We start from the raw sequence: 13,839 nt of genomic DNA on the forward strand, positions 1-13,839 counted from the left end.
CATAGTTCTCGATGCTTGTTTTCTATGCACAACACATAATTTCTTTGCCTAGAATGATTTTTGTTAATCTGAAATATGATTATGAAGCCACCGGAAAAATTGGCTGCAGAACCAATAACACATTTCCTCATGCTTTATTTGTAGGTGAATACATTGTTATGACGGTTTACTTCCACCTCAGACGGAAGATGGGTTATTTTATGATTCAGACGTACATCCCATGCATTATGACAGTGATTCTTTCGCAAGTCTCATTCTGGATAAATAAGGAATCAGTTCCAGCTAGGACCGTATTTGGTAATTGCAATTCATTTCTTGGGTATTTTTATTCATATTACATTCGGTTCATGATTTCATGAGAATAGCTCTTAGATATTATTTCTAAGAATATATTAAACAGTAATATATCAGGGTATACTGAATAAAGAATCATATAAACTTTCATATTTATCTAGCCAATACCAAAGGATAAGGCTTGAAGGGATATGGGCTGTTCACCCCTCCTTTCAGGCCCCATCAGTTTCCCCTTATTGAGACCAGGCAGGTAAAGAGCAAGCATGAATCTGGATATGGTTTTACTTTTAGTGGTATCCTTGAGCTCCTCGCTTAATACTGTGTAATTGAATTAAAATCATATCTGAGTATTAAAATGAAATGCACTGGGAGCTTAAAATAAAACAAATAAAAGTCATGGCTGAATGAATATGAAAGTCTTAGAATAATTTGCCTTTTATTAAACAGGAGAAAAATGCAATGGTTTAAATGCATTTAGTTGGAAGGTATTATATGCTTAATTTATTAGCTCATTGTTACATTCTATCTACATTTCTGAGCACAGCATATTTTTTTCTTTTTGTTTTTATACTGCCTTTCTACATACCGCATTTTAAACTATAAAAATCCAGAATACATGAGTTTAAAATTTTTATGACTGTTTAGCAAGTCTTTTACGTATCAGACCTACTTTTAAATAAAAAATTAGTTATAATTATATTTATTTAATTTAATATATTTCTCTATTCTTTTTATGTTGATTGTGAGTAGTAAAAGCATTCAGTAGTGGGATAAGAAGGAAAGTGATCAGAATTGCTTAGGAATGGAGGTAAACTCCTCACAGGAGATGTCTGTCTCCCTCTGCTTTTTTCTACTTGGTTAGGATTAAAGCCATTGTATAATGGCTTTTATCACGAGAGCTGAAGGGATGCTGGGGAGAAGGAATAGGGAGGAGTGGGAGCTTCTCATTTCACCTCCCTTTTAGAGAACTGATGATAGGGGTATCTTAGTCTCTTCAGTGGACTTAAATGTGGGGATATTTTCCATAGAATCTCCTCCCCCCTTTAATCTTAGAGGAGGTATTGGAATCCTACTGGGGAAACTTACAGAAGGGTCAATGCTGGGGGCAGGATGTGACTTCAGGAAAGCAGTGAGTATGTATAATGGTATAAACTACTTCACAGAGTTGCGAGTGTTCAATTAAAAAAATAACCGCACATTGCAAGTATTGAATACATTTTAACTTTTAAAAATAGTTATGAAAGAGAGAACAACAAATCTGTTTTGGACTACAATAGGTTGGGATTTAAAACCAGAAATTTAAATAATTTCTTCAATTAAAAAATAAATAAATAAATTTTAAAAAATAAAATAAATGAAAAAAATAAAAAAATTAAAATTAAAAAATAAAAATAAAATAAAATAAAACCAGAATCTGCCATATATTTTCTCCATTCATAAAATTGTGATAATATATCTTTTCTTCATAGACTAGTGAGAGTTTGGCTTTATGTCCAGCAACTCATTACAGGGTAAATAGAGCATTTGGGGCATATTGTTAACTCTCTCCCATACTTCTCTTATGTAGAGGACATTTATTTTGTTCTAACTTGATTTTCTTGATTTTTTAAAATTGTTTTTAAGAAAATATCATTCTATTGTGTAATACCAGGGACACTGCTAAGTTCTTGATACTCATTATCTCATTTAGTGCTCACAGTAAACTTGGATCTTTACACAGCATGTTTAGAAACAGCCTGACCGGGCAGAAAGCATCTGTTGAGGCTAAGTACCAGATCACAGTCCCTAGTATAAATGACATTAACATTTCAGAAACTATCATTACTGAAAATGAAATCACCTGTATACATATTGTCATCTTTTCTTTATGGTCCTAAAGAACTTCTAAAATAGAAAATATGGAATTATTATTGGTGCCTCTAATGAAGAGGTAACAGATTCATATGGCAGACTTTGGAGCCAGGCAGCCTAGGTTCTAACCCCGTGTCTACCACTATTAGCTGTGAACCCTCAGTGAGTTTCTTTTGCCTGTTTCCTCACATGTTAGAACAGGATGAAATTCCCAGCATTGCCCTGAGGATTAAATGAGTTAATTTGGATAAAGCACTTGGAACAATACCTACTAAAAAGAAAATACTTTTTAAGTATCATTTATTATTATGGTGTTCAAGCTGCTATCTACCTCATTTGAGAATCACTACTTGATACCATAATGTATATGTTCTCTATATTTTATTGTTATTGTGATTGCTTGATAAGCTTTGAAGACTTTCTTGATTAACTACAAACTTGTAGCCACTCTTCTGTCTCACATGTACCCAAATAATGGAAATGTCCAGTGCTGTGGAGAGGGATAACATTAATTATAGCTGTACCTATCGAACATTTCCTATCCAGATAAGAAACTGTAAGGAAATTAAGTAGCATATAGTAAGGATATTGGTAACACCACTAATAATGATGATAAGATTTGCCATATGCTGATAGGGATCATCTTATTTAATTTTCACAATAATTCAGTGAGGCAGGGCTTATTAACATTTATGGGTAAGGAAAACGACCCAGAGTAATTAAGGAACTTGTATAAAGTCACATACTTAAAAGTGATGATCGAAGACAGTTTCTATCTAACCTTGAGAACTCTGCCATTTCTACTCTGCCATTCTGCCTTCACAGAGGGTATGGTGTGGGGCCTTCTGGAAAACTCCAGAGCCACTGAGTAAGGTTGTATGTATATGTCTCAATACATTTTGTGGAGAGCATTTTCCATTTGAAATGTAACATTTGCTTCTGTCATGTGTTCATGTACCAAGACATTGGTTTTGATTGACCAGGTAAATTATGCCCAATAATTAAGTCTTCAAAGGCCTAAGATATGTCAAAATGGTAATAATTATACTTCAGTGAAGCTCTAGATAGTATTTTCCTAAGGAACCTAAGTTTTAAGTATTTGAGGAGACTTAGCAATCTATTTCATATGAGATTTAGGTAAAAATTTAATTCTAGGCTAATATTTATCTTTCAAAAAATGTGTAAACATGAGAAGTAAAGAGCTAAATTGTCTCCAAAGACCCTCTATTTCCAAAGTTTTATGCCTCTAAGTTTCTAATTATTCCAGTACAGTAAAGCATTAAACCTGAGTAAGTGCCAGCTGGCACATCTAAATCATTACTGGTTCATTTTCTAGGAGTGAGCAGCCAAAATTTTACTCTTATGTGCAGTCTTAGCCTACTATTACATTTCCTCTCCCAGCTCTTGGGCCAGCTAATATGGTACATAATCAGCATCCTAAAAACAGGGACTGACATCTCTACTTAAACATGTCAAAAATATTTTATGATTATTGAAATGTTTTCAAGGGTGGATGCCAGCTAAGCCATTTACAACATATGCACTGTCTTCCTAGATGCAGAGAAAGCATGGCTTCTTATCTCAAGGATTGGCATCTGTTTGATATTATGTTAGTATTTGTTTAACCAAATGCTCCACCCAAAGCAGGTGAAATAAGCACATCCCTGTCGTGCTAAGATTTCTTTAAATTTTAACTCCAAGAAGACATAAATTTTTAATGTCTAAAGTTATGGCCACTTCAAACTCTTAGCTAATTATTCATGACAGTTACTTTCCTAATTTTGTGGACAGTCATAAAATATGAACCATAATATCTGGAGGGCTGCTCTACAAACTTTAAAATCAAGTTTATTCAAAACAATGAAAGAGAAATGGAAACTGATCACATAGCTAATGTTTTTTTGCACTATGCACATAGCATCATTTAATATCTTCATGGCCCTAGTGATCTACCCTTTTAATAATCAGAAAGTAATATTTGGGGTCATGCTCAATAATTGTATTAATATTCTGCTTACTCAACATTGATTAGAAAATTTCTTTCTATGATAATAGGAGAAGATGAAGAACACTACTTTTGGTTCTTACCAAAAAATGTTCAAAGCTACATGAGGAATCCTAAGTTGATTATAGTTGAGTCTGAGTATCATTTTTGGTTATCACATTATTATGGTCTCTGTAGAATTTTCTGAATTCTGAGTAGTATTCTTATTTAGATTGTTCATATTTTATTTTCAAGTTCTTTCATCATAATTTCTATATTAGAGGAAACATACCTAAGAAGGTGGTAGAACATTTTTGAACACTTAACAGGCCATTAAACTTAAATTATTATGAATAATAACAAAAACTGATTTATCTTAAAACTTTGTAGCTAAAATTTTTCAAAATTAATTTAGGGTTTATTCACTATATCTCACAATCAGCATGGAGATGATGATATTTTTCTGAGATTTAAAATAGAGGACTTAAATTTATAAGGTCTTTTTCTGACATGAAGGCCAATAAATTTACAGTATTGCACTTTCATATATATTTAGGTATCTAAATGTTTGACCAAGTGAACACATTTTGAAACCTATTTTTACTAATAAAATGCTAAAAATATCAAACTTTTTTTTTTAAAAAAAGGGAATACAAACACATTCTTATATTTCTTTCCCTGTATAGTTTATGGAATGTTTTTTAAAGATCTATATAGCTCATACGCTATGCAATTGCTCTAATTTTTCATGCTCTAAAACATTGACAATTCAGAAGAGACTGGAGAGAAAATGGTGAGAAGCTGAAAAAAATGAGTTTTTATTTACTGTACATTTATCATGTGCCTGGCACTATGTAATATATTAAGGTAAATCCTGAAGCAATGTTAGACATGTCTGCCCTTACAGAAGCAGCACCCAACCAATCAAGTTATAGAAACAAGGTTTACATACAAGGAGCAATTAGGAAACAATACAAGGTAGAATATAATTAAATGCTTGAATTGAGGAGACAATTAGACTTCTCTCTAAATCAAAATATTATTGTTCCTTTGTTGTTGCATGAGGCTATCTCCTCAGGTTAACATGTATTGTTTGGTTTTCAGCTAGGATTTGGCATGGATTAGAATATATAGTTTAGATGCCTTCATCATTGTTGTCATCATCATCAGCATCCCCAAACACCTGGATGTGTCAGTTTAGGAGCTCTTCTAAGCATTATATAGAATAGGTTTAAATGGATGTAGCAAATCCCCATAGAAATTTCTAAGCTTGACTAGGTAACATGGATTAGGTATACGGATAGGTAAAGATGCAGAAAGAAGCAACTACACAAATATTAGCATCCTTAAATAATTCATGTCTCTATAGTTCCAGTGACAAGTGGAATTTTTCCATTGAGAATGGGAACTAACCTTTTTCCAGGCTGAGGAGAAGGCTTTCCTGGAAGTGATATGATTCAGAAGCCTATTGATTGAAGAGAAGTACCTCTATTCTTGTTTTAAATACTTTCCTCTCAACCATAAATCGATGGGTGGTAGATATCTGATATTTTTAAAGCAAAATTGTTCTAGAAAAATATTTTTCTGGGAATACACATTTATTATTCAATGTAAATTAAGGTCTTTCAAAACTAGTAAATTTATTATTTTAATTCAATAGGTAATATTCAGTTAAAGACTTTAAGTATCTATAATTTATGCTTTTTATGGTAGTGATTCTTAAGAGCCATAGGCCATGCCTACCCCAGAAATTCTGATGCTCCAATTTTCAATGCTACCAACTTCCAACTTCTGGTTGAGAATCAGTGCTTCAATGAGTAGCACTTTCTGTTTGGCGTGTGTGTTGAATTTCTCAGATATATCAGCTCAGATACTAATATCAACCCAGTATATGTATGCTAGGTGCCCAACATACTTTTAATCTTTACTGCAAACCCGACAGGTATCAAATGAAACCCAGTAAGTTTTCATAACTTAATCTAAGGTACACTGAGTCAATAATAGAAGAGCCAGGATTTGAACCATATCTGTCCCACTCTAAGGCCTATGTTAATTTCACTAGGATTAGAATCTTCCATTAAAAATGTTTGGGTTGAGTTATTATCAACTTTATTACCCCTACCCCACCAAATCCTTAGGATTTTTTGTGTTTTTATTTGTTTTGCATAGAAGTAATAGTCAAGTATTCTGTCTCTGCCTTTTTGCTTTGAAGGAATAACCACAGTCCTCACCATGACCACGCTGAGCATCAGTGCGCGGCATTCTTTGCCCAAAGTGTCCTATGCTACCGCCATGGATTGGTTCATAGCTGTCTGCTTTGCTTTTGTATTTTCGGCCCTTATTGAGTTTGCTGCTGTCAATTATTTTACCAATATTCAAATGCAAAAAGCCAAAAGGAAGACATCCAAAGCTGTCCAGGAAATTCCGGCTGCCCCCATGCTGAGAGAAAAACAAACTGAAGCACCTCTGCAGGTATTTGACTTAATCTCCTTTAATTTAAGATTTCAGTTTCTTGATCAAATTTACATTGCCAGGGGAAAAACTGAGAACTCGAAAATCTCAATGACAATTCGCAAGTCATTTAACAATCAGAATAATATGAAAGGATAATCATAAATTTAAACTCTAAAACTGTGATTAATGGCTTAAAAATTAAACAGCTCTGGATGAGCCAGATGGAACTGGTTATTTGAAAGTTCATTTCAGATTTAAATATTTTTGACAGAAAGGGATAAAATCTTAGTAGACTATTAGGAAAAACTTGTGGATATCTTTGAGTGGGTTGGAAAAGCATTTTAGTAGAGTTTGTTGAACAAAGCAAAGCAGCTGTTCTTAACATGGCCCCACATTGGAACTATCCCATGGGGTTGGGTGGGACCTGTGTCCTTGTATTAAAGAAGATAATAAAACCAATAAACAAGAAGATCCATAATTGTAGTTGATATACATCCAAGATTGAGAGTTCTTGTTCTAAAGGGACAATCTAAAAGAATGTGGAAGCCCAATAAAAGCTACTGTAATTTACACTGGGCATTTAGTGATTCTGTGATTAAAAAACTAAATACATGTCACATTTTCTTTATGGCCTCTAGTTGTATAAACATAGCAAGATAGTTATGAAAATGAGAAAGGAAACAGGCAGCTCCTTCTCCTCCTCTTCTTCCTTCTCTCCCGCACTACCCCCTCAGGTATTCTGCTCTCTTTATTCTATTCAGCTCCCTTCTTGGATCAACTGTGTCTGTGGTCACTTATACACTTTATTGCAGTCATCGCAAAAGGCAGTCTAAAATTCCTTTTGTCTGCATGTGCTCAAATCAAAGTGTATACAATGATCAACTTTATTCTCTATAGGTAATAATTCATTCTTTTACTTATTCATTTTTCTTTCTTTGTTTCACTCATTTAAAAAATAGACATTTAATGCCAACTATATGCCAGACCCTGTTTATGATCTGAGAATCAAGAATATACATCCCACCCCTGACCTGACAAAACCTACTCTGTGGAGCTTACATTTAGGTATGTGGGACACGAAAAAGGAGACAGAGGGTTTTTAAAATATTCAAAGTAAAATTCTTGGCATGTTGGATGGTGATAGTGCTATGACAGTGCTGAAGCACCACAGGGTATAGGAAGTTCTGGAGCACTGTGCGAAGGACAGATTCCATTCAGAGTATAGATGGTCAGGAAAAGTCCTCCCAGAGATTAGGTCAGGTGTTCACACTGTCAGGGATTAACCATTTAGGGTTCTACAGTTTTTAACTCTGCTCCTATGTGGCTCTAGGAACTGATTCTCCTAGAAGTACATTGAACAGGTAGAAAAATTGTTGTTTTTCCATTAAGTAAATTGGAACAGTTTATATTTTTCTCTAAAGGAAATCATTTCATCAAGATTTTCAAACTTATTAGTATAAATTTTGTAAATCATTTTCGGTAAAAAATAAAAACTTGATTATCTGTAGTTTAATTCTCTTTCCCATTCCCCATAGGTAGGCCTCTCTGCCTTTTTTTTTTTTAATTTTTAATTTTTTTTGTTTTGTTATGTTCAGATCTCTTGGCAGAATAATTCTATTTACTATTCTTTTAAAAATATATATCGAGTCTCGGACATATGAATTTATTCACTGTTTGTTTTTTAATAAATTATTCATAATTTATTTTAATTCTACCTTTTGCAGGTCAATGTTTTACTCTTTTTTTACCTTCTTGAATTTAATTCTTACTAATTTATTTTCACAGCTTCTTATCTAATAATAAAGCTTCTTTTATTACAATAAGATTTCCTTTGCATATAGCTTTGGCTATAACTCATGACTTTTGATGTATGATATTATCATAATTATTTGCTAAATATTCTTCAGTTTTATTGCTGTTTTTCTCTATAAGCTAAGAATTATTCAAAAGATAATACTAAAATTTCAAATGGGATTTTGTTTATTTACTTAACTCCACTGTTTATTTTTAGTTGAATCACATTGTATTCAGAAATGTTACCTGTACAAATTTAAACATTATTGACATTTTCATTAGCCTTAAGTTGCTGAAATCTTACAAATATTTAATGGCAATTCAAAAGAAGTTAATTTTTAGTTTTTAAATCAATTTCACTTAAAACATTATTATTTCACCCTCTTAATCAATTACCTCTTCTCAATCTTTCAAATGCCAAAAAATGATATGAAAAATTCTCTCACTAATTTTATAAGATTGTGTTAATTTGTTTGCATTTTAACTATTTTTGTTTTATATACCTCGATGCTATGATAGTCAACATGTAAAGATCTGTAACTGCTTCATTTCTACCTTAGTCCATGCATTTAATCATAAAATAACTCTTTTATGGTCCTGTATAATGCCCTTTTTCTTTATTCTCTTTGGTCTGATTATATATTTTAAAATATTATTTTTAATATTAAGTTTTGTAATACATTTTTATTGCTAAATTTTCATTAGTCTTTCTTTCTCATATAATTTGGAAGCTCTATGTAATAGTTTTATATCACTAGTGGTTAACTTTAAGTTTTAAAAGAACATATTTCTATTTATAATTTTTAAATAAGTTTGAAATTATAAAATATATTGACTCTCCCATGTAGCTCCCAGACCCAGGATTGCTCAAAGATTTGGATATAGAGACATTTTTTCTGTTTATAGTGAGTTGCTATAGTTCTCTTTTTCATTTTTGCAAAGTGATGAGACTCCTTACACTTGTGTTACAGTAAAATTATATATATACTTGAAAGTACCATTTAATCAGAATAAAACCAATTCTGAAGAATTTCCAAAGATGGGAAGAAACCCAATAATCTATTTGCTCCTTGATACATGTCTCTTAGTGACTACAGCAAGTAACTCTTGTTGACAGCATGGGCCACATGCTGTGCGCAAATGGCATAATCAAGATCAGGAAGATGAATATTGTTTGTGAAGGGCGCAGAGCCACAGCATTTAAGGGTTGGCAAGGAACTCTATAATACATGTTGTCAAAATACACATTGTATGCTTTATGTCCTCTACAATGTGTAACTATGTATGTGTAATAACTTAGATCTCTGCAACAGTTTACTTGAAAAATGCCTGTCTTCTAAAGATGGTGATTAATGGGTTGGCCTACTCTTCCTCCTGATTCCAATTGCTGCCAGAGCACAGTTGGCTTTGAAGTGCCAGTTGTCATTGAAGGAAATCAAAAAGGGGAAAGAGTGTATTAAGAGCAAAACATTTTTTTTTTTAATGCCCAGAAGTGTAAGTTTTATTAGTCGATGCAATAGAAAGCTGAATCACAATTTGGTTACTTCCAAGAACTTGAAGGACAGGAAAGAATTGGAGAAGCAAGGCTTTTTAGGGGCCAAGAACAAAATTTTAAAACATGTTGCTGGAAAGAAATATTGTAAAAATCTTATAGGGTTTGGAGTTTAGTAGAGATTTTAATCAAGCAGGTGAAATTTACTTTTTCAAATATGTGTTCCAACTTCTGTGGCTATTTGCTTATTCACCTGATACTGATTTTGTTTAAAATGTGTTCAAACTCCTTTGGAATAGCTGTCAGAGTCTACAGGACATTTGGTAATTTGACAGTCCTTTGAATGAGCTCACTAATGGTTTGGTTCATTGTTACCATATGTGACTTATGGACTGTTAATGGCCTGGCAGAGGTTTCTATTCTTTGGGAATTGGAAAGCTTATGTTTTATACAATATTCATTAAGCAAGAAGAAAGTGCTGATTAGAAGACTGTAAGAGCAGCTATGGGCGGCTTGAGTATATCTTTGGGCACCTCAGGAGGCAACACAGTTGTTCTGTTTTGGCTCAGCATTTCCTTGATCCCGCTTTTGACTCTATCCTTCCAATGTTTGAGTTGAGCCCCATTCTTGTGGTTCTATTCTTCCATACCCTTGCTACTTAGAGTACCCAGTCTCTCATTGATACAGATGATTTGGACTTACAGGATGTTTTGGAAAATAAATAAATATAAAATAAAAAGAAAATTTCTTAATAAAAATATGATTTAAAAAATTATTTGAACATATATTCCATAGTCCTTGTTCAGTCAGAAAGTATGTATTAATGTATACATTAATACATGGTAAACCCTATACTTAAATTAGTTCAGCTGTGTCTGAATGCAGACTTGGTTCTCTTAAATTTATTTTGTAGTATTTAATTTATGATGTCTATAAAGAATAGACATTAGAATATGAATATATACATATATATATATGGATCAGCCTAACACACTCTTTTGTTCACATTTCTGTGAATAAATAACAATAGCAAACTATTCCGAATGTTTTGTATGTGCCAGTAAAAAGAACTTTTATAGATATTGTGCATAAAATTTAATTCTAAAATCTTGTAAAATATGTTCTATTTTTATCCATGTTTTAACCAATAAGTATATTAATAATTAGAGATCAAGTACTCTTCCCAAAATCATCTGTCTGGTAAGTGGCATAGCCAAACCAGCAAACCCTATACTTTTAAGCCCCAAACTTTAATAACTGATTAGAAATTTTGAGTGAGGGAAATGGAGGATTAGATGGATAGTGATGGCATCATTCACTAGGACAGAGAAGAGAAATGAAGCATGCTTAATTAAGAAGCTAATTAGTTCAAGTTTAGATAGGTGAAAATTTCCACAGTAGGATATTTTCTCCTGTCTTAGGATAATGATGACTTTTTTCAAATTACAAGTGCATATTTCAGTGCTTATCTTTCCTTTCCCATCTGCCTAATTTCTTTGTCTATTTCACTGTAACTATTCTTCATGGACTTTTCAATTTTAAAGTGTTCATAGATTCTTACAAAGATACTTCTAAAATAAAATAACCATTTGCTCTGCTTAGGGTTTTTAAGGAGAAAAGATGATATAGAAACAATATATAAATAATTCAAGGTACACCTTAAATTCCATAATTCAAGAGCACTCATGGAAATCTTTTTTACTATCCATTTTTCAAAGTCAGTCTCTAGCCTTATTTTTCATATTTGCTTCATTCTGACTCATCTCAAAGATCTTAAGGATATGGTCTCAAGGATCCACATCTACAAACTGGGGGTAATAATAGAACCTACCAGAAAAGCTTATAGTGTAGATTAAATTACATCATACATATAAAGTACAGAGCAGAGTGGTTAGTATCCAGTAAGTAATAGCTGTGAGTATCATTATCCTTTATTCCTTCAACGTTTAAAGTACATGTTATATAATTTATCTTCAACGTTTAAAGTACATGTTATATAATTTATCACTTATAATACCTGGAATTATTTTGCATGAACTGTTTCACATGTAATTGCTGTATTTACCTAGCTAAATAATGAGCTCTTTAAAAAACTGATCATGGCTTCATTCTATTTTCTCATACAGCAGGCAGCATAATGTTTAATAGTTATAGTTGTTTATCGAGGGATTATAATGAGCTAACTATAGGAATCAGACAGTAGGAAATGTGGTTCCTCTAAAAACCAATATATTTATCACCAATTTCCCAAAACATTTGTCTTTTATGTAAAATTCTTACTGGAGAAAATGTGAACATCAGGCAGATGTTAAGTAGAGAGCTAGAGCTGGGTCACTGTGAGCATCTAGAACAGCAGATAATCATTCTTAACATTCTGAGACTCACTTGTCAGCAGTTGAACTTAGCTAGTGGGCAGCAAGAAAGAAGTGAGGAAAATGCTTTGAAAATTAAAGAAAGAAAAAAGGCATCAGTAAACTTACAAGTTCAGCTGTGCATTATGATGAAAGCATAGTTTGCTGTCTTTTGGTCATTTTAGTCATATCATCTGCACAGATTCCAGTGATTGTGAGAAATATCAATTTTAAAAACAATGATTTCCAAGTGGTTGGTAATATATAAGCTTCATTCTGTTCTAACAGGGTGTACAAACTAGGTCAGTTTCAGATTTTCATTTCAATCATTCTCAAAGCTCCTCTTAGAAATGCTGCTTTTTAAATAGTTTAAGCTAGCATGCAAAAAACTTTCATTTTTTCCACTTGTCCTTATTTCTTTCATATTTTAACTTAGTTAAAAATCTCTTTCCTTGGCAATTTGAAAAAGGACATGATGCAGTACTGTCAGTTCACTTGACATTTTGGTGTGTTTATGACAGTAGTTTAATGATATTCTTTAAATCTTAAATAAATTGTACCTCTTGAAACCCATACCTTTTTCAGTACAAAATGTTCTGTAGTTAATAATGCTTGTTAGGCAATGAGTAATTGTTTAATCACACAATTATTAAAGTGTATGATTTATGTGTCAAGAATATCAGAATTATTTTATCTCTAGCCATGTTTTTATCTGTTAGTTTTGTTATGTACCATGTGCTGATTCATGAGAAATTGTCATGTTGCTAACATATGAGAACTAATCTCAGCTAGTCATTTAACAAGAGTTTACCAAGCAACTACCACGCACTCATCATCATGAAAGGCACTGAAGATTCAAAGACAAAATCTAGGAACTTAGCCTCATGAAGGAGACAGGTTATTAATCTTGTGAGTGGTTATATTTAGTTTATAGAAGTATAGGCTGAGTATTGATTTTAAAATAATTCAAACTTGCTTATGATAGTGTAAACTTACTCTCAAATCTTCATTGCTACCTGAAATCTATCTGCTGAAATACTGATCTGTCTATTCTAATACATACGAGGAACCTATAATATTCATAGAACACCTATTAAGTGTTAGTATGCTGGGAATATTGTGCTTACTCCTTTTGTAGATCTGACAGTAGTGGGGAAGTAGTGGGGAAGTATTAATTTCAAATAATTAAATAATGTAAATGTGCAAAATACTGTGAAGAAGATGTAGAGAGGGTAATGATAAATTATATCTGAAAGAGTTAAGCCGGGACTTCAAATTAGTCTTTGAAATGAAAAAAGTGACAAGTTAAGGAATATCATTTCAAATGGCAATGGGAGGAGAAACAATCAATTGTATTAGCTTATTGAAACAATATTGTTTGTATTTTGGTAATTATTGGTAATCACATGGGAAGAAAAATGCCAACATTAGCATTGTAATTGAAAATTCAGGCTATTTCCTTCTCTAGAAGGGAAATGCCATAATTTTAATGCTACATTAGGAAAGCTAGATATATTAGCTAGTGTTCAAGAAAGGAGTAAGGCATCTTGTAAACCTAAAATAATATAGTATAGGGTATGTGTGTGTATGAGTGTTATAGACACAAATTATTAAAAAAT

The 13,839-nt window shown here is 32.5% G+C and overlaps 1 protein-coding gene across 3 annotated transcripts in view; it reads left to right on the forward strand.

Moving 5' to 3' along the window:
• The window catches only part of GABRA4 (gamma-aminobutyric acid type A receptor subunit alpha4), a 75,949-nt gene that overhangs the window by 20,310 nt on the left and 41,800 nt on the right, over window positions 1–13,839 (forward strand). For 2 of the 3 annotated variants that reach the window (XM_016161193.2, XM_016161194.2), the window contains exons 7-8: window positions 145–297; window positions 6,342–6,601. In XM_016161193.2, coding sequence (XP_016016679.2) covers window positions 145–297; window positions 6,342–6,601 — 413 coding nt within the window. Of the gene's footprint in view, window positions 1–144; window positions 298–6,341; window positions 6,602–7,542; window positions 7,649–13,839 lie in introns of all 3 variants that reach the window. The other variant, XM_036227964.1, reaches the window with a different exon arrangement.

The sequence above is a fragment of the Rousettus aegyptiacus genome, unplaced genomic scaffold (assembly GCF_014176215.1).
Source record: "Rousettus aegyptiacus isolate mRouAeg1 unplaced genomic scaffold, mRouAeg1.p scaffold_m13_p_10, whole genome shotgun sequence".
Lineage (NCBI taxonomy): Eukaryota > Metazoa > Chordata > Mammalia > Chiroptera > Pteropodidae > Rousettus > Rousettus aegyptiacus.